Genomic DNA, 23935 nt, shown 5'->3' on the forward strand with positions numbered 1-23935 from the left:
ACTGCCGAAATTTAATAAATAATGGTCATTGTGAATGTAAAATGTGTTGTATATAATATTTATCTAAGTTAAATAGCCCACAGTCATTATAACGCGTCGTGTTTTTCCCCGCTTGCTATATTTTGTTGGGTGTTTCTACACGGACTCTAATACGCGCAACACCCATGGTCTCCTAGCAACCAACGCCGTCCGGATACAATGGCAAAATTTGTGCTCTCTGGTAAAGTTAATTAAGTAATTTATGTATTTATTTCTATCATATAGCATGTTGTGTATAAAAATATCGCAATTCACATTTCCGGTTTTAACCCCGTCAGGACAAACAGACTGTCCACTTTACGCCAAAGCGGAACTATTAGCAGACAGTCTGCAGCGATCTCTGCCTAAGTTTAGGATCCAAAAGATCTCCATCCTCCCTCATGAATGGAAGGTAATCTTCTATAATCTTCTTCTTACATACAGGGAAAAGACAAAATTAAAGAAAAATAAATAAATAAGAAAAACATATCAAATGTAATATAAATCCAGAAAAATGTATCATCCACCATGAGACTTCCTCAGTTGATTACTCACAGACAATTATTTTTTACTTCACAAGATTTCTGAAATGTCTGGATATCTCCTTTTATCACTCTATATATCAGAAAATACTGTCAACAGCTATAGAAGGTTTTTGACTATAATATTCTATAGATCAGGCTGTGAATGATAGAAGTATAAACCCCTCAGTAAAAAGAGAATAAAATAAATAAATACAAGTGGAAAGTCTAGTGAATGTAAGTGCTACTGAAGTGGAGATCTCTGGCTCAGAGTATGAGATGAAAAATCATTTTGCCAAAGACAGCCTTTAATATATATGAACAGTAATAAAGAATATATAAAATGAAATACATATTAAGACAATAGATAAGACACTAGGGTAAAAATTCTAACTAACAGATATCACCATGGATGGATTACTGAACGGGCCTACAGGGCACAGGCCGAGGGGCTGTCACCTGCAAATTGTCACTCGAATTAACATGTACTGACCTGGAAAAGACTTAAAGTGACCACAAAGAGACACAAGAAGGCCATAAAGAGATGCAAAGAAACTACAAAAAGACAGAAAATAAATACAAAACAAGGCAAGACAGCCACAAAGAGACACAAAATGAGGAAACAACAGCAAAAAACAACCGAAAAGACATCAAATTACTTCAAAGAGATGCAAAATAACTACAAAAATGGACAAGAAGATCACAAAGAAACACAAAACAACCACAAGGAGACATAAAATGAGTAAAACACAGCACTAAACAACCCAAAAAGACATCATATTACCTCATAGAGACACAAAATGACCACAAAGAGACACAAAACCACAAAGAGACACAAAACAACCACAAGGAGACACAAAATGACTACAGAGACACAAAACGACCACAGGGAGACACAAAATGACTACAAAGAGACACAAAACAACCACAGGGAGACACAAAATGATTACAAAGAGACACAAAATAACCACAAGGAGACACAAAATGATTACAAAGAGACACAAAACAACCACAAGGAGACACAAAATGACTACAAAGAGACACAAAACAACCACAGGGAGACACAAAATGATTACAAAGAGACACAAAACGACCACAAGGAGACACAAAATGACTACAGAGACACAAAATGACCACAAGGAGACAAAATGACTACAAAGAGACACAAAACAACCACAAGGAGACACAAAATGACTACAAAGAGACACAAAACCACAGGGAGACACAAAACGACTACAAAGAGACACAAAACAACCACAAGGAGACACAAAATGACTACAAAGAGACACAAAACAACCACAGGGAGACACAAAATGACCACAAAGAGACACAAAACAACCACAGGGAAAAACAAAATGATTACAAAGAGACACAAAATGACTACAAAGAGACACAAAACAACCACAAGGAGACACAAAAGGACTACTAAGAGACACAAAACAACCACAGGGAGACACAAAATGACCACAAAGAGACACAAAACAACCACAGGGAAAAACAAAATGATTACAAGGAGACACAAAATGACTACTAAGAGACACAAAACAACCACAGGGAGACACAAAATGACCACAAAGAGACACAAAACAACCACAGGGAAAAACAAAATGATTACAAAGAGACACAAAATGACTACAAAGAGACACAAAACAACCACAAGGAGACACAAAATGACTACAAAGAGACACAAAACAACCACAAGGAGACACAAAATGACTACAAAGAGAAATTATCATACAAACAGCCATAAAGAAAACAAAGAGAAGCAACAAAGTCTGTGTGTTATGGAAGCACAGCTCCCTGTATCACAAAATTGACCAATGCATGAGTAAACCAGGTTTTCACCTGGGGTGTCTCACCATACATTACAAATCATCAGCATATTCTCCTGTCACTTATTTGCCACCTCAGCGTGACCTCTCACTCGTCTCTGGCAGGACTGGCTGGAGGCCACCTGCAAGAGGAATGGCTGGAAACACCATCAGTCTCCTCTGATTTGGAGGGAACTGGTGGACCAAGGGGGCAAAGGGATGCTCTTGGGGGGTTTCAGTGACTTCCTAGAGCACTGTCAGGTGGGTGTATGTTAGGCTTCCCTCATTAAAATAACCCCTTAAACTTGCATACCTTACCATACCGTAACCCATGGTTGTGTAGGAGTACTACAGCATCACATCAGACATGGGTACAGACATGATGCTGAGTGTTGCAGCAGAGAACCTGGAAACCAACTTGAATCTTATAGCAGAGGAGCAGTATCGTGTCAGTCTTATCAAACCCCTTCACATATGGATCAGCAGGTGGGTTCGTAAGGGTTTTTATTTTTGTGAGCATTTCAAATGTGTGTCAGCTGACAGATTTTTACACACCTCTCCAGTGCTCTCAGCCCGACGTGCAGCTTCCTGATCCCCAACCTGCTGTCTGCTGAGGTGTTCCCACACGTTTTGACAATCAGCCTCCACCTGCTGGACCTGGAGGGAGATGAGGAGGGATTGCAGTGGCTGAAGATGGAGACGGAGGACCTGGCACTACGTCTGCTCCATCAAGTATATTTGTTTGTTTGTTCTTTAGAATTTTTAAACCATATCAGAAGGACAGCAGTCATTGAATTATATTCATCCACAGGTGACTATTCATACAGATCTGGAGCAGGCCTTCCAAGAAGCGGACGTCATTCTGCTGCTGGACGAGTGGTGGTGTGATGTCACAGGGAACGACGAAGACATGAAGATAAAGGCGATCTCAGACAGGTACAGAGAGTACGGACGGCTGATCGACACAAGAGCCAAAAAGGACGTGAAGGTAATCGTGTCCGGCCACTCGTTCGTCAACCTGAGATGCTCGCTTCTTGTGGACAACGCGCAATCCATCGACAGCCACCAGTTCGTCACCCTGGCAACACAGCTGGAGAACGAAGCCAAGGCAATCATTGCGAAGAAGCTGAGAGTGAGGACTTCAGGTAGTATTCAGGGACCTGCTGTATGTGCTTACTTTCTATGCAAGATTATTGACCTCTACCTCTTCTGCTCTAGATGTTACAAACGTCATAGTGTGGGGGAACATCAGTGGTAGTTTCTACATCGACCTGCAGAGGGCGAGAGTTTTCAACTATGACGGGGCAATCAAAGGCCCGGCTTTCTTTTCCCAGCCAGCCAGCAAGATTCTCCATGAAAGGTTTGTCACACAGAACAGAATTTCAATAAGTAAGTGTGTGCTTTAAACCCTAGATTAATGGCTTATATAAATTCCTTGCATGGATTCTATTGGGTAACTCCACCCATCTGCCCACCAAACCGTACCCTGCCGTGACTTCCATCTGGCTCAGCAATCTCACTGCTGTGATCATAAACATCCCACCATGCAGGGAGATGCCAAAAACTCAATAATCTCCTTCTCTTTTCCAGGAAATGGTTGGAAACAGACTTTCAAGACTTGGTGCGCCGTCAGCGTGCAGCTGTGGCTTCAAAGACGTGCCGAGCAGCCGCCATGTCGCTTGCCAACGGGATCCTCGCGATCCTCAAGGCTTGGAACGGCATTCGTGGTCCAGATGAGGTCCTGTCTGTGGGTGTACTTTGCCCAGGTGATGACACAACATGATTTTAGACATTGATTTTGGCTGACCAAGCTGGGTGTTGAAATGTGATTCGTCTTTGGGTACTGGCAGGTGACTACGACCTCCCAGATGGCATCGTCCTCTCAGTGCCTGTGACTTTCGCAGATGGTAAATGGTCTGCGCTGTTTGACGTGACCGTTGGAGGCAAGTTGAAGGAGAAGCTTCAGCTTTCTGCAAGTGAACTCAGGCAGGTAAGTGAAGTTGCACAACAGAATCTGTTATTAAGATTTAAAGGAGCAGTCTGTAGGATTTAGTGCCATCTAGTGGTAAGGACTGTACAAAACACGACCAGCTACAATTTCTCCCGGTTATGATTCCTTCAGTGCTTGTTGTTGAGGAGGTTTTAACGGGAGCTGAATTATCCGCAGAGGTCTTTTCGTCTCTAAAACAAACAGACCTTGGAATTTAAACCGGTAAAAACACCTAATACAGCAAATTTTACTTGAAAAATCAGCGTTTTTCTGACACTGGCTCATTGTGGAGTGGCTGCTAACTACGGAGGGCAATGCGAAAACACGAAAACACAAACATCCCGATCTAGAGCCAATGTTTGGTTTGTCCTTTCTGGGCTACTGTAGAAACATGGCAGTGCAACATGGTGATCTCTGTAGACAAGGACCTGCTCCCTAGGTAAATATAAACAGTTCATTCGAAAGAAAAAAAAGAAAAAGTTCTTATTTTAAGGTGATTATAAATGAAAGAAAATGTACTTATGATATTTTTGCCAATATATCCCCATAAATCTACACACTGGACCTTTAAAAATTTGACGTTTTCAAAGTGTTTCTAAGGTGCTAACAGGTATTTTTCTTTTCCCAGGAAAAAGAATTTGCATCAGGAAATTACACGATTTTAAAGAACGAAGAAGACAATTGATAGACGTTAAAGAGAACAACATCACGTGACAACACAAAAATGAACAAAGGAAATAATTCAGATGAATCTCAGTTCCACGTCTCAAGTTTGTTTCAGTTTGTCCTTTTATTCTCTGGCTTTCACATGTGGTGTTGCAGTTTTGTTTTACCAGTTTTTAATGACAATAAATCTCCGCTTTGTGAAACTCGTCCGTTGCTGTTATATTTTTTTAGATGTAAAAGATCAAACTGAGTACTTTATGGAAAAAGGAGAAATTAGAAAATATATTCCTTTTTTAAAATTGTACAGTAAGTGCCTTTTTTTATATATATATATATATAATTCAAGAAGCGGTATTTTGAAGCATAAAACACACTACTACCATACACAAACTAGTCTGTTAATATCCTTCACTAAATCTGATGTCATCACTGAAGTTGCCACCCATTTCCATTTACAGCTGGGCAGTCTTTTAAAAATGAGGATACATCAAAACCTTTCTTCCCCTTCATCGCTCATTAAATATTAAACAAACGGAATTAACGGGCTCTTTATTATCTATTAAAATTGACTTTTTTTTCTCACAAATTGTGCAGTACTTTGTCAGCTGACAACAGAGAGTGCTGTTTTTACATGCAGAATATACACGTTCCTTTGAGCATTTCTACACTATACACAAGGAGGCGTCGACTGAAAAAGGTAAAGGTTAGTACAAATACAGTGCACTACGACAAGTCTGGGAATGGACACATATTCTGCGATGTCATATTCATTTTGTACAACCCACCCCTGAGATTTGGATGCTGAGTGGTTTACAAAAGCAAAACCGGCCTCTTTATACAGCCGAGCGTAGGTTCTTTCCATCGTGTCCAGAACGTTTGACAAATCCCCAGCAGCGGCCACATACATAATGTGTCACAGAAACAAAATCTGCTCCAGGAAAAGTAACACTCCTTTGAAGATTGACCTCAAATATTGATCATGGTAGATACATGCGTGATGCATGGCATGCATGGACTTGTCGTGGCACAAAGGAGGTTATTTGGTAAATATACATATCCCAGTGATGACTATACATGTAACAAATAGTTGGGTATAGACGGGGCTATCTAACAAGCAGTGAGCGTAGATCGATAATGAATTCAACGTCATGTGGGCCAATTACATGTGGATGTATGGAATTGTTTCTGTGAGTACGAATAAAAATGAGGCGTTTATCACAAAGAGAAAATTCAGGAACATGTCTCGTCATGTATGTGTTTGGGCCAAGATCGACTGCTTGTCGACATCCAACCATGTCAAAGATTCCGTTTCCAGGCAACAAGTGAAAGACCACTCATGACCGAATGCTTCAATCCGAACCATAGACTGTATAATGAAGATAGACGATATGACAGCGCCCTGAAAGTGAAGCCGAAACATCCAAGGCTATGCCCGCCCTGCTCTCCCTATGGCTGGCTAGCACACACTGCCTTCAGTGGATGGATTCATTGGGTTTAGGGAGAGGAGTAAGATCAGTTCGGGTAAGGTGAAGAATGTCAAGGTCAATCGGAGGCAGAGTAAGGCGGGCCTTTCCTTCAACTACTGCACAGACTCTGGCTCCAAATGCTGTTGCCAGAACAAGATGGTTGCAGCTGTAGCTGGGATATTTTGGCTTCATTTTTGTACACTTTGACACATCGTCCATTCTTACATACAGTCTATAGTCCAAACTGTAACTTTGGTGGGAAGGATAAAGTGAAGGTTAACACTATTATTTATGAACTCTGGGAATATGCAACTACATTTTCAACCCGGACGGTCATGGTGTCATCATTAAAACAATTCCCATACAATCATTACCGGCAGCCGAAGGGATTCAAATCGCTGTTAAACTCCCCTGCTCATCTCAACGATAAAGTTTCATCGACTGACTGTTAAATTAAATAATTTATAGAATATATTAATCGTTACATAATCCAACATTTCAACTCTTCATAACACATGAGGTGAAGAGAGAGGTGAAGCTCGTCGCCACGGTAGAAAATAAAGGCATCATTATTCTGACAGACTCAACAGGTTTTTCACTACACAGTAAGAAATGTGCTTGCTAGTTAATCAAGCAGATTTCAATGTTAGATGATCGAGCGAAAGCAGATACAAAACGCTTTGCAAACCCCTGACGATAATGATGTCTCTATAACGGTTCACTCGAGCCAGTTCTGCCCTGAAGCTGCCCTCACTGAACTCTACTGCGAATGGTACCGAGGCTGAACAGACCTTTGTGATGAGAGCACAACGCACCGAGTAATCTCAACCATATGCCACACAATCACTAACCAACAGTATTAAATGCCAAACTCTTTGATAAATGTTTTGTATATAGCGGTATGTATGGATATAATGCAGGTCTAACGTACAAATAAAAACAAAACAGTTGGGGGCAGGGGGACACAACGGGGAAGCTATGACTGTGGTTGATGCTGAAGAGACGGAGGTGTCTCTGGAGCTCCTGAGGCTCCTCCCACCACCTGTCTGTCAGACATGAGGTCCAACCCCTCATCCAACTGCTCCAGTTCACTTTGGTCCAGAAGCTCAAAGTCCTCTTCCTCAGTCGGAACTAGTGTGTCATCAGGCATCTCCTCGCCGGTGCCGCTTTCTGTCGTAATCGCCTCGTCCAGGTCGTCAGCCCCCGACACGCCTATTGTAGTAATTGTAGTGTTAGCAGTGGTGGCGGTGGGTGGGGTGGAGCTCTCCAGAATGCCCGGTGGGGTTTCAGTAGGAAGGAACTCAGCCAGGGAGGGCTCCTCGCTGGCCTCGCTGGAGCGCAGCAGCGCTGACAGAGTGTTTTGCACCACAGTGGAGATGGCTGTGCTCACTATCTCCTCGCTCAAGGCCTCCAAGGACTGTTGTATACCCTGGGCTACTGCTGCTTCCTTCTCGTCTCCCTCCTGCCTCCCTGATCCCTCCCCTGCACCTGGCGTGAGCAACACGCCCTCCTCGCCCCCAGGTGGTCGTCCATGTCCGTTGAAGTGTGTGTTCACAAAGTGGAGCGGAGACGCCAGGTGCTGGATGAGGAGGCTGGCGGGGCTTAACGGTTCTCCCTCTGGTTGAGCGCCAGCCTGCGCTCCATCTGCTTGGCCGGGACCTCGCAGAGGGAAGTGGAGCAGGTTGTGCTCAATGGATGGGAACTCCTCGACTGAGGGGAACTCGGGGAGATCCCGCAGGTAGGACTCCTCTGGGTCACTGTGTAAACTCTGCTGGTCCAGGTCTGTAGTAGAGAGGAGACAACAAAAACTGAGTCAAGCATTTGAGCAAAATATAAAGTACAGAATGAGAAGTTTCTAGTTGAATGTTGTCGCAATAAATATTGAATAGCGATGGTTTACCTTCAGAGACGTCAGTGAGCTGCGGAGTGGTGGCCCTGGACACAGAGAAGCCTCCACTCTCCAAGATGGATGCCTCCTCGTCCGACAGCTCGGAGTCTGTGATGGCCATCGCCAGAGCTGTGGTCTTCACGTCCACCTGACCCGACAAAACCACAGCGTTACATCACTGCAAAAACACAACTGTACCTTCATCTCTCTTTGACCATTTATACTAAAAAATTTTAAGGTTTCAATTGCAGGTCTGAGTTCATTCCACAGACGCAGCATTGCGACTGAATACCTGACATTACAGCAAATGCATACATCCTACAGTTCCACTAATGGAATGTGGTCGTACTTGAAACATATACTGGTTGAAGCTATTTACTACACCACACTGGCGAGCTCCATTTCCACTCCAGCCTAAAAAAAAACCCCACTACTCCTCACAGTACTACTGCATAACAGCCTGCCCTATGTGACAGTGTTATGTGGGTTGAGTTTTCATGCGTGTCTCCGTACCGTCGGAGCGAAACAGGACAGCTCCTCCTCACTCTCACTCTCCGTTTCAGCTCTTGGCTCGTCGCCCTCCTCCATCTCCTTCTTCACCTCTGTTCAAACACACATACACACCTTTAAAATGTCACCATGGACAACATCATGCGTGTCAGTAAATAAGCGTAGGAGCTGAGACAAAGACAGAACAGGTACAAATGTAACCAGAGCAACTTATAATCACACTTCCTTGTTAGTCAATACTGCTCTATTTACACAGTTGTCCAACACGTGGATTTACAATCAGGTTGGGTGTCAGTAAGAGGAAAAATAAAGGTCATCTACATTGAGTCAGGCTCCTTGTGTTTGTCGTCGCATGCTTAACTCCGGTATTAATGTTACAAACAGAATAGTGAACTAACAGCTGCACACGCTGCAGCCTCAAGGCCTCACAGCAGCACTCACTCCTCTTGTCGTGCTTGCGGTGCTCCGTATCTCCCTTCATGCTGTAGTCCAGCTTCATCAGGATCGGCTCCAAGCCCGTGTACATCCTCTGGATCAGCTCATGGTACACCACCAGCGGCCACAACAGCACGCTCAGGACTGCGCAGGTGCACAGAGAAACACAATGACAACTTTACACTGCTTGTTTTCTTCACAACAGTTCATTTGCGTGAATAAGCCAAGAGGTGACTCACCGATAATGTAGGAGATCATGATTCCTGGTACATAATGACCGACCACGGCGAGTACAAAACAGCCGCTGCACATCATCACACAGAACTGGGGAAACAGAACAGGTAAGAGGAATTAGGCTATCACGCCTTTATGCTCCAAGGGGCACAAAATGAGGACGTGGAAGCTTGTTATCTCTGCAGGTGTGTGGTGTGTTTGTGCATGATAGAGGAGAATGTCAGTGGCGACCGCAGCGCCTGCTGAGATCGCTCGATTGCGTCATGCCTTGCAGCTTCGAATATTTAGTTTAATTTACGGTGAATTTGCAACATTCCTTTTCTCGTGTTTAACCGGGCAGAGTCAGAGTGCCGTACCTTCCCATGATTCTGACGTTTGTACTGCAGCATCTCCTGCAGGTACAGGCAGTAGGTCAGGTAGCTCTCAGCCAGGTGGTGGCTCAGCTCAGGGATACTGAGCAGACGCTGCTCCCCGCTCATCGTGTCACTGTTACAAACAAGCAAACACACATACACACGGGAAAGAGTGACAAAATTAACTCTAATCTGTACTTGAACACAACACACAAATACGACAGACAAGACCAGACTGGTCGCCTCAGATTATTTCTAATTACATGGTGTGATATGAGACTGAAATGCCACAAACATAAAGACAGACTTCACACTGTTGGAATTTATCAGATGCTCTCACTTTAAATTACTTCAGGATATGAGGATACAAGAGAAGTGTTATGAAGACACTTTATTACAAGTAATCTGTTTATTATGCACACACTACAAACCTTTGCACAGGGTGAGCCTCTGCATGTTGAACTGCAGTAGGAGAAAAGGAGAGAATGAGAGAGAAAAGTTGCGTTTTAGCAAACAAGTTTTTCAAGATTAGAGCCTCGAGTGGTAAAAGGTGTGTTGTTTTGTCATTATCATTGTGCCTGTGAGCCTTAGAGCATAAAAGAGGCGTAGGTAGTGTGTTTGATTACATGTTTTGTAGTTTAAAATCAAGCAATTCCAAACTGGTTATGAATGGGAAAACCTTAACTTTACCACAGTGTCATCAGGTATGCATTACACTGCTGATGATTTTCAAAAGTTTTGTCTTTCAGTCAAAGTTCTGCTCGAGTCTTTCCCACCTTGACAAGAAATAGCGTGTTAAAGGGACAGTCCAGATTTTTTTGAAGTGGGGTTATATGAGGTACTTATCCACAGACAGTATGTTACATACAGTAGATGTCAGTCAGCACGCCCCCAATTTGGAGACGCAGGCTGGAGTCTGGCACAGAAGCTAAGCAATGTACTGCTGTGGATGGGGGCCAGCGATAAAGCGTATTTTAGCTACCTAAAAAAATCAGTACCACTTTAAGAATATGCCATATTTAAAAATTATTCAATGCTTTACCTTTCCAACGTGGAAGACATTAAAAGCTTCAGTTCCCCATCTATGATCTTGTCAAAGCCACCATCCTCCATTAAAAGCAGTAATTTGTGTAGTAGTTTGTGTTATTGTGTGACTTTAGTGAATACAAACTAAGCTTTTTAAACACCAAAGTCACACAGACACACACAAAATAAGCGTTTGAGGCAGCGGTGGACCAGCAGCTCCTGTGGAAAGCTGTGAAAATACTGCTCATAGTGATCTGGTTGGCTAAAATACGTTTTGAAGCTGACCCCTCCGCAGCAGTGCTCGTTTATCTTCCATGTTGGACACCAGCCTGCTTCTCCAAACTGTGGGGGTGCCAACTGACATCTATGGAAAAGTGCCTCATACAACCCCACTTCAAAAAATCTGGCCTATCCCTTTAATGCGAATTGAAAAAAATCATCTAAGGCCGATAAGCACACATAGAGTAAACACTCTCATGGCAGGCTTCTCCATCCTCATGAAAGCACCGTGCTACACAAATATAGATCATAATTGGCTCAGCGACAGTAAACATTTGCTTAGGCAGTGAGTGACACAGCCTGAGGACCAGATTCAAATTACACAAAGGCCTGGGCTCACCAGTGATCATGGGCAACTTGGGCTTCCATCTCTCCAGCAGCATCAGTCCCAGCAGGGACACACTCAGCAGGAACAGAGGCCGCAGGGAGGTGGATGACAGGAGCCTGTGGAGACACACACGTAAAACAGCCTACCAGTTAGCTTAAGCATGTAAATATAATAAACATACATATAAAGCCAGGAAATTAAACTAAACACATCCACACAGCACCTGTGTTAGCAGGCTGTCACTGGCAGCTGGCTAACAAGGCCTGGCCCCTGAGCATGACATGAGCGTTTAAGCTAAACAAAACTAACGGGCGTAACAACTAAAAAATAACTGTCGTTGCCAATGTTGACAGCGCCATGTTGCTTTACCTGATAGTGTTTAATGTATGACGTCAAATTAGCTGTCAAAAATTAAGTTTGAACTGCCTTGCATGCTAGGTTAGCATTAGGCTAAAGACGTGGGATTAGCTAACTTATCTTGACATTCACTGATAATATCCTCGCTGTTAGCTTGCTAGCACTGTTAGCCTGCTAACTAGCTACTAGTGTTCAGTGTAGCCACGTACAGGTGTTTAAACAAAATGGAAACGTGATTAAACACGGACTCGGACGGTTACCAGAATAGCGTGTTGAGTGTGAGGGCGACAGAGATGCTGTACAACGGCCTCTCCCACACCAGCAGCCTCTGCACCCACAGCAGCAGCGGCTCATACTGCGATAGCCAGCCCTGGAGACGCTCCCGCAGACGGACTAACTCCGGGTTCCCGTCCCCGCAGACCTGCTCCGATGACCCCGCGGGGAACAGAGCCTCCAGGCCGACCGAAGAGGAGGTAACCGAGGGGCGTCTTCTGGCCTCCTCTCCGCTCGCCATGTTTCCCCCACTTTGTTATGTTGTTTTGGATATCACGGGGTATGTGGAAAGATCAGCGTCAAGGGTGACGGATTTAAAGGAAAAACGGAACTTCCGGTTGTGACTTTCACAATAAAAGAGCCTATACGACGGATACTCAAAGTATCAACGCGGAAATGATGATTGTGACTTTTAAAACTAAAAACCATCTATATTATACACATTTAGTATAATAATTAGTAACCTCTCAGTTTAATTTGGTTTAGATTTTATGTCCGGTTGGTCTAATTTACTTTGAAGGTTATCACAATTTCCGGCCTTGCTCTTTATCATTTCCGGCAACTTGATGTACCAATGACACAGATGGGCGGACGGATCACAAGGCCCGTCACGGACGAGGAAAAAAAATGTATAGTCACGTGTTTCCTTGTTTACTGTATAGAGAGAGTGGGTGAAAGCCCAAGTGTACCACCGTGTGGATAGACATACTGCTGCATGCATGACATATCACCACCAGTGCTCCAATAACTTCTTCGACTACTATAGTGAATAACTTTGATTGTTCTGCTGGGAAACCTTTGGTTCTGGCTTTCATGTGGATACCACCTGACGTGTTCCACCCACTCAAACACCGTTGCAGACCAAGTACCCCCCCTCATAGCAACAGTATTCCCCAGTGGCAGTGGCCCCCCAGCAGGACAATGCACCATGCCACACTGCAAACATGGCTCAAGAACGGCCCAAGGAATGTGACAAAGACCTCAAAGTGTCAACCTGGTCTCCAAAGTCCCCAGATCCCAATGTGAATGAGCATCTGTGGCACATGCCATTAACCCACCTCACAACCCACTGGACTAAATGGATCTGCCGCCAACGCACTGGTGCCGGACACGGCAGGACACTCCCAGAGATCCTGTGTCAAGGGTCAAGTCCGATCCAAGGAGGCCCCACCTTGGATTAGGGGTACATCTGGGGTACCGGTACATCACAAGAATCCTTGAGCAGATTGGGACCTGGGAAATTTAGACACCAGGTTGACACCTTGAGTTTTTTGTCACGCTCCATGGGCCATTTCTAAACAGTTTTTGTAGTGTGGCATGGTGTTTTTTTTGTGCTGGGGGGCCATTGCCATTGGGGAGTACTGCTGCCATGACGGGGGGTACTTGGTCTGCAACAGTGTTTTTTGAGTGGGGGGAATACCTCAGGTGGTATCCACATGAATGCCAGAGTCAAATGAATGGTTGAGTCTAAAGTCCTAAATTTGTGACTTCAGTCCATGTCATGGGACCAAGGTCCACACCTTTGGATATGGGGACTTGAACTGGCAACCTTCCAGTTCCCAACCCAAGACCCTATGGACTAAGCTACTGCTGGCCCGAGTTATGACTAGGATATATAGGACCAAAGCCTATGCAGGTCTACTTCAATTCCCATTCTCTCTTTATATATATGAGCATACTTCAGCCATAGTCCACACACTGTATTTCTCCAGGAAATGTACCATAAAAAGGCCACACCTGCAAGTTTTGATACAAATGTTTAATACAGAAATATACAGTATTGCGTAAACACATCACATATCAATTTGGTCAAATGCAGCCAATATGGACACTGTGCTGGAGACCTGTGGAGATTCTTTACATCAAGGTCAGCTCACTGTCCTTTACTGTTACTTGAACACAGCATATAGATCACAGATGACATCTCAACGTAAACAGCAGGGCAGCCAGGGGTTTTTATTTCCTTTTGTGCTCTCTCATTTAAGCCACAAGTTGATCTCTGAAAGACATCAGATAGATAGACTGACTGACCCCTGAAAATGCTCTCTGAGTTTTCATTAAAAGTTAAAATACTTGGCCTGTCCTTAAAAAAGGTGCTTGAGAGCCTACCTGGCTGGGTACACGGCCAGGACTCAGGTCTGAGCAGGTGGTAGAGGAGGGAAGTCAACCCTCCGTCCCCTGTTGTTAGGACAAAAGGGCATCAATACCTGCAGGGGTTAAGACCATGGCCTGCAGCAGGTCAGACAAAGAGATGATGCCCTTGACCACATCAGCTCTGTCCACCAGGACCAGCCGATGGACCTGGGTTGAGGAGGATAAAACATTGGAAGACCATTCTCACATTGAAAACCAAACTCTTTCAAAGAAACAATCTACCTCAGCTTTGACTATACGGTCTATGATTGTCTCCAGGGTTTCGTCAGGGTAGCACTTGATGACTCCCTCGATGAAACATGTGCGCCTGCGAACGGCCTCGTGCATAGGCATGTCCAGATTGTTGTAAATCTTCTGTGCTGCTAGATTCTGCAATGGAACAAACAGATACCCAAGTGTTGGAGCAGGTGTCAGCAAACAATGCCATGTCATGTACTAATCTACACTGTAGAGACATAATACTTACAATCACATCAAATCTTGCGTAGAGTGACACCACTCTGCCTGAGAAAACAAAATGTTGGATGCTGTAGTGCTAAGATACTTTCGGAACAGTATTTAACTGGTAAGCTGTATAGTAAACACAGCTCTATAATACCTTGTTCGTCCACCACAGGCAGTGCAGACACCCGCCTTTCCACAAAAATGGAGAGGGCGTCGTAAAGTGTTGCTGTTTGCTGAACGGTAGCGATGTTCCTGAAAGTTCCAATCCCAAGCTCCTGGATCTGCTTCCCAATGAACGCAGGTTTGGGTACTTTTTTCCCCTGAAAACATCCACAGTGGAAGAACGTTGGAGTTGGTGCGGCCCTTTTTTCACAGCAAAAATAAACCACATGCTAAACATCTGCTTGCTCACAAATATATGGAGGAACTTGAGGATCCTTTTGTGGGTGAGAATGTGTAAGACGTTCCCAGACTGTGGATCGATGACCGGCAGCCTGTGGATCTTATATTTAAGTAAGGAATAGATGGCATCAAAGAGGCTGAGAGGAAAGAGTGGGAGAGTTAATTTACTGCCAGATGATGAGAACATAAACAATTCAAATAATATCAAAGATTGCATCTGAGAGTGTGTGCTCACCTGGCCTCTGGGGTAATACTGATGAGGAAGTGATTGGAATGCGGTAAGTAGACATCTAGACACAAGAAGAGAGAGAACTCTAATGAGAAATTCAGAGATGTGTGCGCAGAGAGAATACCGCTGATCAGTGCTGGTTATTTACTTTGAAAGAAATCACCTCTCCATGTCTCAATCTTGTGGCTCTCCAGCTCGTACATTTGAACCTTTAGAGGGGAAACCCAACGTCAAGCTATGCGTCAGTGATTATCTAATAAAAAGATATGGTGTCGAATAAAAATGTCTGATGTATGATATTCATACTATCTTAGAAGAACACTTCACCCACAAAATGGCCACCTGTAAAACAGTTACTCAAACCATGTTACCTTGAATTCATTAAGAAAGTCCTTTTTCTTGCATTCCTCTGGTGGACGAAGAATCCAAAAAAGAGACATTCTTTATGTTTTCTTAATTTTTATAGTCTTTATCCCACAAAAAAGATATAAACCTTGTATATTTGGCTTCAGTTGAACCATTCCTCTCCTGACTATAGAGAAACAGCTAATTTCTTGAGCAAAATACAAATCCTCCTATACAAAACGAATCATCTGTGTAAAAATCCAACAATATTTTCTGTGTCCTCAGTTTCCGGCTTTGATAAATGGTATAATTTTGTTGATTAAAAAAGCTTTTCAAACCCATTCGTGGGTTTTTGGGGTTCTGATGGTATTAAAGTCACTGTAAATACAGAATACTACCATTTAAAGTTGAGCATCCCTCCCCAAAGTAGTGATGTCCAAATGAAGCTTCATGAACCACCATCTGGTGGGTTCAGCAAATACAACCGGTGGTTCATGAAGCTTCATTTGGACATCACTACCCCAAAGCCAAATCAAAAACCATAACTCCCTTTCCACTGCTTCCATTTATTCTGCAGTACCTTCCCGAACTTTTTAAGGAGAGGAAGAAGTTCAGTATCGTGGAGGCAAAATGGCACCTCTCCAGCTCCCAGTCTATGCTCCATATTTGTTCTGTATGGGGACTTGAACTGGCAACCCTCCAGTTCCAAACCCAACTCGCTCCGCCCCAAGAACCACCTCCTTACCTCTCATGACCCTTACCTCGCATGATGACTGGATAAATGAGACTTGGATGATACTGCATGAGTTGTGCGAGAACTTGTAAATGGATAATTTTGCTGTTGATAAATGTGGACCGTGATTACTTTAATTCTTTGCGAATGTTCGCCTTTTTTGGATTCTCCGTTCACCGTGGAGGCACAACCTTTTCTTCACAACTTCAAGGTAACACACAGTGAGCAACTGATACACAAGCCAGTCATTTATGCAAGTAATAAATGGCTTTAAACTCACCATTGGAGACTTGTAATAGCAATGGAGGATGTTGATGAAATCAGTAATCGTCAGCATACCTGTGAAAGAAACAGACTTATGTTCCCGTTATTGACCAATACTTCCCTGTGGCTATCCCATTGATCCCATGTCTTACCCACAAATCTCTGTCGCTTGCTGTCCCATAAAGGCGCAGCCCTCAAGCCGTTTGCCACCAGAGCAAAAAAGGCCTTCTTCACCTTTTGGAAGTCATAAATTCACACAGTCAGACGGAGGGTTTACAAGCCAAGACTGCCAACGGTGATTCAAGCTGCATTTCTTACTGGTAGTGTGGTATCAAATATGACCAGTTTACAGCTGGTTGGAATGGCGTCATAGCAGCTGTGGCTTTTCATGAAATTCATGTAGACTGTGGCATCAGCCTCTGTGAGGAGTCACATATTAGAGCAGCTGATCACACATGCATACACACAAACGCATGGTTACAATAACACATCCATGTTCTTGCACCCTGCCATCGTTCGTCGTACCTTGTTTCTGTATTTGCTGCTTCTTTCCTTGGAGTGACACCTACAACAGAGCGAGTGAAACATTCTCCACATGACATTGTCAGGATAGTCTTAAATCCAAAAGGCTGCTCATTTCTGTAGCTCCAATGATACTTTAACTCCACACACACGCTTTATAGTTATATTCAATCCAATCTGACACTTCACCTGTGAGGGAGGCTCCATTATTCTGTTGTGTGTCCATGAAAAAGTTGATTTCAAAGCAGCAAACTGCTCGTGAGACGCCGCTCGGTTTGTTACCCTTTCCTACAAAGCAGTTGGGTCTATATTAGGAGCTCTAAAGTGGTATGTGTCAGGCCAGGGGTGGTGGGGAGGGGTAGGACGGGCCCTGGGGGAGGGACACTCAAGGTTCTTCCAAACCTAGACATCTGCTCCCGTCTCTTTAAAAACACACTCGTCATCGCCTTGCCTTCGAGCTTGTTTGAGGAAAGCACTGGCCGTCCTTTAAACACTTACTGCCATCTCAGATCACATTAATTTGCCACCATGTGTCGGCTGCAGGGGTGGAACTCATGGCCTGGGCACGGATATGCAAAGGGCCCCACCACCTCTCCAAGACAGGAGCAACAGAATTGATGGCGTTTTTTTGTCTCTTTGTAATCGATTCAGCATCTTTTTGTGGTTTTGTGTCTTACTGAGTAGGGCTAGGAAATCAAATATCACGATAATTTATGTGTAAATATTTTATACCTCAATACCGATATTGCGTCAATGGTGCTTTGATAAAATATTTACACAATGAGAGTTTTGATAAACAATCATCGGTGATGTGGATATAATGAATAAGTGACTACAGGGAAATACTAGAACAGCTACAGCAGTCTGCTAAGTCCAGAAAATGACATCACTGCACTGTAATACAGCCTTTAAACCAGGAAAATACATTATGACATCACAATATGACGATGTCGATAAAAGATTGATACATTGCCCAGCCCTATTGATGAGGTAATTTTTTTTGTCATTTTGTGTCTCCTTGTGGTTGTTTTGTGTCTATTTCTAGTCGTTTTTGTTTCTTTGAGGTCATTTTGTGTCTCTTTGGCGTAATTTTGTGTCTTTTTTTTTATTGTTTAGTGGTTCTTTGTGTTTGTTGTGAGTCTCTCTGGGGTAATTTTGTGTCTCTCTGTGGTTGTTTTGTGTCATTTTCTAGTCGTTCATGTGTCTCTGAGATAATTTTGTGTCTTTTTGTGGTCATTTTGTGTCTCCTTGTGGTCATTTTGTGTCTCCTTTTGGTTGTTTTGTGTCATTTTCTAGTCGTTTATGTGTCTCTGAGATAATTTTGTGTCTTTTTGTAGTCATTTTGTGTCTCTGTGGTCATTTTGTGTCTCCTTTTGGTTGTTTTGTGTCATTTTCTAGTTGTTTATGTGTCTGAGATAATTTTGTGTCTTTTTGTGGTCATTTTGTGTCTCTTTGTGTTTGTTTTAAGTCTCTCTGGGGTAATTTTGTGTCTTTTGGTGGTCATTTTGTGTCTCTGTGTTTGTTTTGTGTCTCTTTGAGGTAATTTTGTGTCTTTTTTGTTGTTTTGTGTCTCTTTGTAGGCATTTTCTGTCTCCTTGTTGTTTTTGTGTCGTCTTCTAGTTGTTTTGAGTCTCTCTGGGGTAATTTTGTGTCTTTTTCTAGTTTATGTCTGACAAAATTGTGTCATGTTTTTGTCGTTATGTGTGTCTCTGTGTTTGTTTTGAGTCTCTCTGGGGTCATTTTGTGTCTTTTTGTGGTCATTGTGTCTTTTTGCTTGTTTTGTGTCTCCTTGTGGTTGTTTTGTGTCATTTTCTAATCGTTTATGTCTCTGCAAGGTAAATTTGTGTCTTTTTTGTTGTTTTGTTTGTTTTGAGTCTCTCTGAGGTAACTTTGTGTCATATTGTGGTTGTTTTGTGTCTCGTTTGTTTTGTGTCAGGTTTTTGTTGTATTGTGTCTCTTTGTAGTCATTTTGTGTCTCCTTGTGGTTGTCGTGTCATTTTTGAGTCATTTATGTCTCTCTGAAGTTATTTAGTCTTTTTTGTTGTTACATGTCGGTTTGTGTTTGTTTTGAGTCCGTCTGGGGTCATTTTGTGTCTCCTTGTTGGTTGTTCTGTGTCTTTTTTCGTCTTTATGTCTCTTCGAGGTATTTTTTTGGGGGGGTGGGGGTCATTTTGTGTCTTGTTTGTGTTGTATGTATTTGGGGTAATTTAGTCATTTTGTGTCTCCTTCAGAATCGGTTTTATTGCCAAGTAGGTTTTCACATACAAGGAATTTGGCTTGGTGTATTGGTGCATAACAAAGAATATAAAATATAGAGTAACACACAAAGGAACATGCTTCTTTAGAAGCATACGTGTAAAAAGGAAATGCTATTTGCAATTAAATATAAAATCTGAATACAAATAACAATAATAATATAAAAATAGGTACACTGTAAACATGAATAGGGTTGTGTTAAAAGAACAGTTGTGGTTGCTTTGGTCTATATAGAGCAAGTGTTATGGCTGCAAACAATAACACTGTTGGCTGTATGATTTAAATGATGCTTCACACTCTGCTGTTTACACACACGATAATCAACAAGTGTCAAAGAAATGCATCCTTTATTAGTTCTTGGTTTTTCTACAGATTTGTACAATATTTGCATTTTACACCATGTACAAAATTAAAGGTGCTTCAAAGTGTATCAAATTCAGATGCTCAGAGCAACTTGTCAAAAGGTTCAGTTACAAAGTAAATGTCCTAGGGACCATGTGGAACTCTGTACATAAAGAGAAAATTCATTGTTTAACTTTTCCTCCGGTGTTGGGGAAAAAGATACACTTGACACACTTGGAGTGAAGTGTCCTGTTGCAGTGAAAATGGAGCCAGATGTGCAAATTCCAGACTGCATCAACAAAGAAACACTGCTGTTCGCCTGTGACACGTTATATTCAGAATGTCCACTTCAAATACACCAACCAGGAACCAATTAGAAACTGCACGAATCCCTTGGAGCCCATCCTATTTATACAGACTGTCTTCTCCTTGGAGAATGGGAAACTTTCAAAATTAATCTCTTCAATGTGGCTAAAACATCACCCTGGTACAGAGAATTAGCTTCAAGGTTATGTGACATCCCATTGCCACATAAAATCTGGCAAATATTGACTCAAACAAGCAAACAGGACAAAGTTTTAAGCTGTAAATGACCAGAATAAGAGGAGCTGATGTTTTCTGAGGTATGAGATGGCCGCTGCCATCAAACTGTCCGTTTCCTTTCTTTGATGCTTCCTCCTGAACATAAGGGAAAGACTATTTGTTTCATTAACAGTAACAAAAACTACCCGATGTACAAAGTCAGTGCTTGCTGCATGTGTGTGACCCATTTCTGATGTACAGCATATATGAAAAACAAATGGTAAAGATAAGCAAATATGGAGAAGCCAAAATTAAGCAGACAAAGTAAACTGGTTTAGTCCCTTCTTCGCAGAGAGCCCCGTCATAAAAAAAAGTCAAACTTAACTTGCTGTAAAACCTCCACACACTTTCATCAACCTGCCACGTAGCAACAGCTTTAATGTAGTAACTCCAAACACACTCGTCACAAAGGCCCAACATCACCACCTGACAGCTCTGAACTTCCAATGATAAATGTGGAGAGCAAAACAATTTGGTTGCAACCAAGACAAACACACTACTTTCAAATTCCTTGTGATTCTCTGCATTAAAATGAGCCGCAGAGCTTCAAGTGAACACTATGGCATTTTAGCTATGGCAAAAATATTCTGCAGTGCTGAGCTTTAAGTGAATTTCCATCCTCTTGCCCTGTCTGTGCCCAACTACTCTCACGTCTGCACCTGTGTGCTAGATCTGGAAAAGTAAACAAAAACATGACTTGAACAGTGGTGGATGAGTCATGAATATAATGCTGGTTTTATTTCCAGAGTCCATCACGACAGGTGGACAGCAGTTTGCCGGCGACTAACCAGGCATGAGCAGGGCTTGAGCTTTGTCTACAGGCAGCATCGACTCTGGATGGCAGGGTCCCAGCTGTACGGGGGGGAACACCCCCAGGCGTGAGTTCAGGCTTGGCTCCGCCCCTCCGAGGAGGCTGGAGGGCAGCCATGGTGCATGATGCTGGTGGTTATCAAGGGGACCGTAGGTGGAGAGTGTTGAGGTGTTCCTAAGCCCGCACTGAAGAGGAGGGAGGGTTGCAAGACAGCCGGGACAGATGAAGGACACAGGAGACCAGGTGTGTGGAGCTTCCATCTCAGAATCTGTCTCAGGGTGTATATGACCCATGGAGGCAAGGAGGGAACCCCAGAGACACAATATCGATGACTGTGACGGGGCCGGCGGGGCGCTTTGTCCGTGATCCTGGTCCGTTCCAAGTGCGCTGGTCTGACGGTTCACGCTCTTGTTGGCCAGAACACAACAGGGGGGGCGCGGGGCTGCAGGAGGAGGTTCCGTGTTGAGGTTGGAGGTCTGAAGATGGGCCGGGCTAATCTCAGGTGGAGGTGGAAGCAGGGACTGGCCACTTCTGGAGAGGCTGAGCTGGTGCAGCACAGCGCTGGTGGCAATGAGGCCGGCCACACTGGTGAGATAGACGAGGCCGAGCATACAGGATACCTGGAAATAAAATGTTAGAATCACAATGCTGATTGACACACCAGATGTCAAGTGTTACACCTGCCCCCACAGACTACAATCCCCGGCCTACCTTGGTAAAGTGCTGGTAGATGGCTGCGAGGGCTTGACTCCACGCTGAGTGCTCCAGTAGCACACAGAGGTCTGTGTAGGTGAACCAGCCGCGCTTCATCCCCTGCCGCTCCGCAATGCTGGTGATACACGGTCAGAAACAAACACAAACTGGTTAAGCCACTACAGTGCTGCTGAAAGGTCAAAATTAATGTCCATTTTTAGGACTGATATTTCTTCAAGAGCAAGTTTTACATAGCTGAATACCAACCTGGTTTCGAGTTGACTTAGTATATCAAACAAGTCATTTGGCTCTGTGTAGAGGCTCCACTCCTGGAAGATACGACACAGTGATTGGGACAAAGAACTCAAGCCAACAATGCACATGCAAATACACACACACACACTTACAATGGCATTCAAGAAGTTCATCTCCAGGTTGTTGACAGTTTTGACGTCCAACTTCCCGGCTGCGCCCCACTCGTCGTTGAAAACCTCCTCCTCCTCTCCTTCGTCGTACAGGTACTTGCTGGCAACCATCTAATTCAACGCGGGAGATCAGCGCATATGTCAAACTGCTAGAAATAACACAGACAGATTTGGAACGACCTATGAACCCTCACACATACCATGGAGATCAGGAAGAGGTCGGACGAGGAGATCTTTTGGAGGTATTCAGGGTTTCTGTGTCGGAGCCTTTCTATGTAAACTAGAGCCAGCATCATGGCACATGGAGAGATGCACGCCTCCCTGCAGCAGAAAACAGATTAGTTTCAGATGTGTGACTGGCAGTGCAGGAGTGTATAATCCATGCATGAATAATAAAAAGCACAAACCTGGAAACATGAGCTGCATACTTCTTCTGAAGCTTTCGTATTGGGCTTGGGGCAGACTTCTGGAAGATTTCAACGGCGATATCTGGAAGCACAGAGGACAAAAGTGAACATGTGTGCGACCAAAATCCATTTCTGGAAATAAATAAAGTCTATGCATGTAACATCCGAGTGACATACTGTCCTCTAAATGTTTTAAATAACTCTGACGCAAGATACTGAGGAAGCATGTCAGCAAAACAAGTTTGTCCTCATGCAGGTGCGTCAGAGAGCTGCTAACCTAGTTTAAAAGCTAATATTTAACTAACCTGTAACAGGGCAGGAGAGAGCATCTAAGGAAACATCTTTATCCAGGCCGTAATACAGTCGCTTCCTCACTCGTTCAGTCAACTTCTGGTGTCCAGGGAGAAACTGTGGAAACAATAACATGCATGTTAGCTAGCTAGGTTAGCTTAGTTATGTAAACTATCGTTAGCTTGGTTAAAAAGCAGTGACACGTACAGCAGTATGCTAAACACCAATTTCACTCATATGCTAATATATAAATTCTTCTTTTGACATTACATGGGTGTGTTGTTGACAGCAAGTGTCACCGTACAGCTTTAAGCTAGCTAAGCTAACGCGAGGCCCGTAGCTCGAGCGCAAAATGACAGCTGCTAACAAAGTGCTAGCATTAGCAGCTAGCATTACATGACGTTCTTTCTATTATAACTCGTGATTTTCACACGACTCGCTGTTTAGCTTCAAATAGAAACATTACTTAGTGTATACTGGCGATGTGGTAGCTGAGTAATGTACCCAAGCGGCGTATTTAGATACGGAACACAATGTTTCCATATCCAGCTGACGCTAACGTCAGCTAGCTATGCTAATGCGCCAGTTAGCTAGCATAGTTCGCCGACGGAGAGTTAACGTAGCGCAGCAACATACCGTAAACTCCTGGAAGTCCGAAAACTGAAATGTCTTCTCGTTAAATAAAGCGTCGAAATCCATATCAGCTATGGATTAAACATGAGTCCGCCGAGTGTTGAAGAGACGACTGTATGGCCTGGCCCCCTTCCGACTGACAGGGAACTCAGATAGCAACACGCCCTGACCTGGGACAGTACTCCGGAGGCAGCTAGCTACGTAGTGATGCGTTGCCGCCATCTTGTGGAGGTAGTTAGCTTCTGCA

General features: G+C 43.5%; 4 protein-coding genes across 7 annotated transcripts; 1 reads left to right on the forward strand and 3 right to left on the reverse strand.

Annotated features, from left to right (window-relative positions):
* The first annotated feature begins 149 nt into the window (after positions 1-149).
* On the forward strand, positions 150-5106 carry mdh1b (malate dehydrogenase 1B, NAD (soluble)). 2 transcript variants are annotated; one of them, XM_049570250.1, is made up of 10 exons: positions 150-220; positions 318-430; positions 2477-2611; positions 2694-2836; positions 2914-3082; positions 3162-3495; positions 3569-3710; positions 3941-4116; positions 4201-4340; positions 4969-5106. In XM_049570250.1, exons 1-10 carry the CDS (start codon positions 199-201, stop codon positions 5023-5025), a joined length of 1431 nt encoding a protein of 476 aa, XP_049426207.1. In that variant the 5' UTR covers positions 150-198; the 3' UTR covers positions 5026-5106. The 2 variants fall into 2 exon arrangements, with proteins under 2 accessions (XP_049426207.1, XP_049426206.1); XM_049570249.1 differs by having other exon boundaries at positions 150-430.
* Positions 5107-5307: 201 nt separating this feature from the next.
* On the reverse strand, positions 5308-12454 carry retreg2 (reticulophagy regulator family member 2). Its single transcript, XM_049570248.1, has 9 exons — positions 12143-12454; positions 11538-11641; positions 10324-10354; positions 9896-10025; positions 9545-9629; positions 9312-9449; positions 8874-8962; positions 8373-8508; positions 5308-8254 (listed from the first exon to the last, which is right to left on the reverse strand). Exons 1-9 carry the CDS (start codon positions 12394-12396, stop codon positions 7449-7451), a joined length of 1773 nt encoding a protein of 590 aa, XP_049426205.1. The 5' UTR covers positions 12397-12454; the 3' UTR covers positions 5308-7448.
* A 1487-nt stretch (positions 12455-13941) lies between these two features.
* prkag3a (protein kinase, AMP-activated, gamma 3a non-catalytic subunit) lies at positions 13942-17562 on the reverse strand. 3 transcript variants are annotated; one of them, XM_049570253.1, is made up of 13 exons: positions 17438-17562; positions 17252-17291; positions 17045-17145; positions 16879-16960; positions 16743-16801; positions 15548-15593; positions 15391-15445; positions 15166-15292; positions 14908-15073; positions 14776-14813; positions 14532-14678; positions 14265-14456; positions 13942-14154 (listed from the first exon to the last, which is right to left on the reverse strand). In XM_049570253.1, exons 1-12 carry the CDS (start codon positions 17453-17455, stop codon positions 14340-14342), a joined length of 996 nt encoding a protein of 331 aa, XP_049426210.1. In that variant the 5' UTR covers positions 17456-17562; the 3' UTR covers positions 13942-14154; positions 14265-14339. The 3 variants fall into 3 exon arrangements, with proteins under 3 accessions (XP_049426210.1, XP_049426211.1, XP_049426209.1); XM_049570254.1 differs by having other exon boundaries at positions 14265-14333; positions 15533-15593; XM_049570252.1 differs by having other exon boundaries at positions 15533-15593.
* Positions 17563-19834: 2272 nt separating this feature from the next.
* cnppd1 (cyclin Pas1/PHO80 domain containing 1) lies at positions 19835-23868 on the reverse strand. The gene is made up of 8 exons (XM_049570251.1): positions 23692-23868; positions 23070-23172; positions 22765-22846; positions 22558-22678; positions 22340-22468; positions 22200-22261; positions 21951-22068; positions 19835-21859 (listed from the first exon to the last, which is right to left on the reverse strand). The coding sequence occupies exons 1-8, from the start codon at positions 23752-23754 to the stop codon at positions 21212-21214; spliced, it is 1326 nt and encodes a 441-aa protein (XP_049426208.1). The 5' UTR covers positions 23755-23868; the 3' UTR covers positions 19835-21211.
* Between the last annotated feature and the right edge of the window lie 67 nt (positions 23869-23935).

Source organism: Epinephelus fuscoguttatus, linkage group LG24, assembly GCF_011397635.1.
Source record: "Epinephelus fuscoguttatus linkage group LG24, E.fuscoguttatus.final_Chr_v1".
Lineage (NCBI taxonomy): Eukaryota > Metazoa > Chordata > Actinopteri > Perciformes > Serranidae > Epinephelus > Epinephelus fuscoguttatus.